The sequence below is a fragment of the Bison bison genome, unplaced genomic scaffold, assembly GCF_000754665.1.
Source record: "Bison bison bison isolate TAMUID 2011002044 unplaced genomic scaffold, Bison_UMD1.0 scf7180017864061, whole genome shotgun sequence".
Classification (NCBI taxonomy): domain Eukaryota; kingdom Metazoa; phylum Chordata; class Mammalia; order Artiodactyla; family Bovidae; genus Bison; species Bison bison.
Genome location: NW_011494633.1, coordinates 7,791,706 through 7,793,904, shown reverse-complemented (window position 1 = coordinate 7,793,904; position 2,199 = coordinate 7,791,706). Strand labels below are relative to the sequence as shown.

Below are 2,199 nucleotides of genomic sequence, written 5' to 3'. Positions count from 1 at the left end.
GCTGAGACTAAGTCCCCTTAGAGGAGCACAGGTCACACACAGCCCACAGTGTGCGGAGCTTGGCTTTCCTTGTATGTGTTAAAAGAAGCTGGGGTTCCCAGCCACTCCAGAGTGACCTTAGAGGAAAGCTCCTTTGCCCAGGTAGTCAGGCAAGTTTGAGAATAAAAAGGCTCCCTATGGCTCAGATAGTAAAGAATCTGCCAGCAATGTGTGAGACCTGGGTTCAATCCCTGGATTGGGAAGATCCCCTGGAGAAGGGAATGGCGATCCACTCCAGTATTCTGACCTAGAGAATTCCATGGACAGAGGAGCCTGACAGGCTACAGCACATGGGGTCACAGAGTCAGACACAACTGAATGACTTTCGCTTCACTGTGGCTCAGAAAGGATTAACAGCTCCCCAGCCCTTGTGTGTTGCAATGACAGCTGTGATTTAGAAAACCCCCAAATAGACAAAGACTATGACAGGGACAGGGTTTTAGTGCCCAAGCTGTCCTCATTGATGACATCCTCCTCTGTACTGCCCAGCAACAGAACTGGCTGAGCTGAAATAGAAATCGCTCTGAAGACACAAAACTAAGCGTGTGTTTCCTTCTGAGACAAACAGGCACCCACCTTTAAAGTAGATGTAGTTCACCAGGACCAACTCCGTTCTTGGGGAAAGGTCCTTGAACAGCTCCTCAATTTTCCCCTGGGTTTTATTCTTCACATAGTCATTTATTAGACTCTTGGCAGCTTCAGGATCCCTGAAGTTGGTCGGGAAGGCCTCGGAGGAGTACAGCACCTGGGCATCTTCTATGAACTTGTCCAGCAGCTTCAGCTCCTCCTGCACAAACATGGCGTTGCCCATGCTCAGCTGCAGCTGGTTGCTGGGTCGATTGAGTGCCTGCAGGAGGTGCTGGAAGCCCTGGTGGATCTGTGTCTCCTGGATCTCCGTGAGGTTGAACTTGAGGCCTTCCAGGATCTCTGTCAGGGTGGGGCCACGGGCCCCCAGAGACAGGAAGGCCAAGGCCATGGAGACACTCAGCGGGGAGAAGATGACATTCTTATTGGGGTTCTTCAAAGCCAACTGCTTGTAGAGGCTGAAGGCGAAGTCGGTGTTGCTGGAGGCTAACGTGTGGCCATCCACCCTTCTGTGCCGGTCCTTCACCACCACATTCTCTGGGAGGCAGTGGACACTGCGGATCCCAGCCACCAGGAGCCCCAGAGCCAGGAGGGGGGACATTCTCTCTGCCCTCATGTCTGAAAAGCAAAGCTCCTTTCAGTCTCCACGTGTCAGATGATATCCCAACCCCTGCCACTGTCCCCCGTGCTTTCTGTTCTCTCAGCCCTGCTGCTCTGTGACATCCCAGGGGTAGGAACCTTCCTGGGCTGCCAACACACACGAGGAGGCTCTGGGCTCCCTCTCACCCTTTGGTCAAGTGCTGTGACAGTTTCCCCAGTGGAGAGACTGGGCGCAGAGAGGGGAAGGGGCTTTTCCAGGGCCACACAGCAAGCCATTGAGGAGTGAGAGTGACAAGCCTGGGGTGCCTGGCTCCAGGGTGGGGAAGCTGGTGATGGGTGTGACGTCTGTCCAGCGAGAAGGCATCCCTCTCCCAGGACAGACTCTGTCATCGGGCCTAGGAAGCAGGGCTCCTTTCTTACCATGTCCCTTCTCTGTCCCCCAGGAAGGAGCCCTGCACTGATCAGAGGACACAGCTCCTCTCCCCACCTCTGAGGACAAGGGTGTGACCGCAGGGAGGCTCTCCCATCGAGGTGCCTGGTCACAGTGAGGGTTCAGGAGAGAGGCCTACACAGGCAGCGGGAGCCGTGCTGGAGCCTGGCTGCCCTGAGGAGGGCTGGTGTAAAGAACAAGGAGGGCAGAGCGTTCTGCTCGGCCCCTGCCACGTGGACATATGAAGGGTGTTCCTAACAAGAACCTGGAAAGGCCTCCTAGTGGGGAGAAACAGGGTTAGCTCAGAGTCTCAGGGACCTGGTCGAGGATGTCTTTTGGACCACTTGTGAGTGCTGTGTGGTGACGAGCAGTGACTGAACCTCTCTGATCCTCAGTTCCCACCTCTGTCCAACATGTGGAATGACTCAGACGACATACAGGATGAAGGTGCTGGGCTCCTAAGAGGAGTTCCAGATGTGTCACCCCCTCCACTGGCCACCCTCTCTAGGACTCTACAAGCCAGACTGTGATCCCTGGGGACAGAG

General features: G+C 55.2%; 1 protein-coding gene across 2 annotated transcripts in view; it reads right to left on the bottom strand.

Annotated features, from left to right (window-relative positions):
* Positions 1–2,199, bottom strand: part of LOC104985853 (serpin A3-3) — a 6,498-nt gene that overhangs the window by 3,285 nt on the left and 1,014 nt on the right. For both annotated transcript variants that reach the window (XM_010836251.1, XM_010836252.1), the window contains exon 2: positions 616–1,242. In XM_010836251.1, the coding sequence (XP_010834553.1) occupies positions 616–1,240 (625 nt within the window). In that variant the 5' untranslated portion in view covers positions 1,241–1,242. The remainder of the gene's footprint in view (positions 1–615; positions 1,243–2,199) is intronic.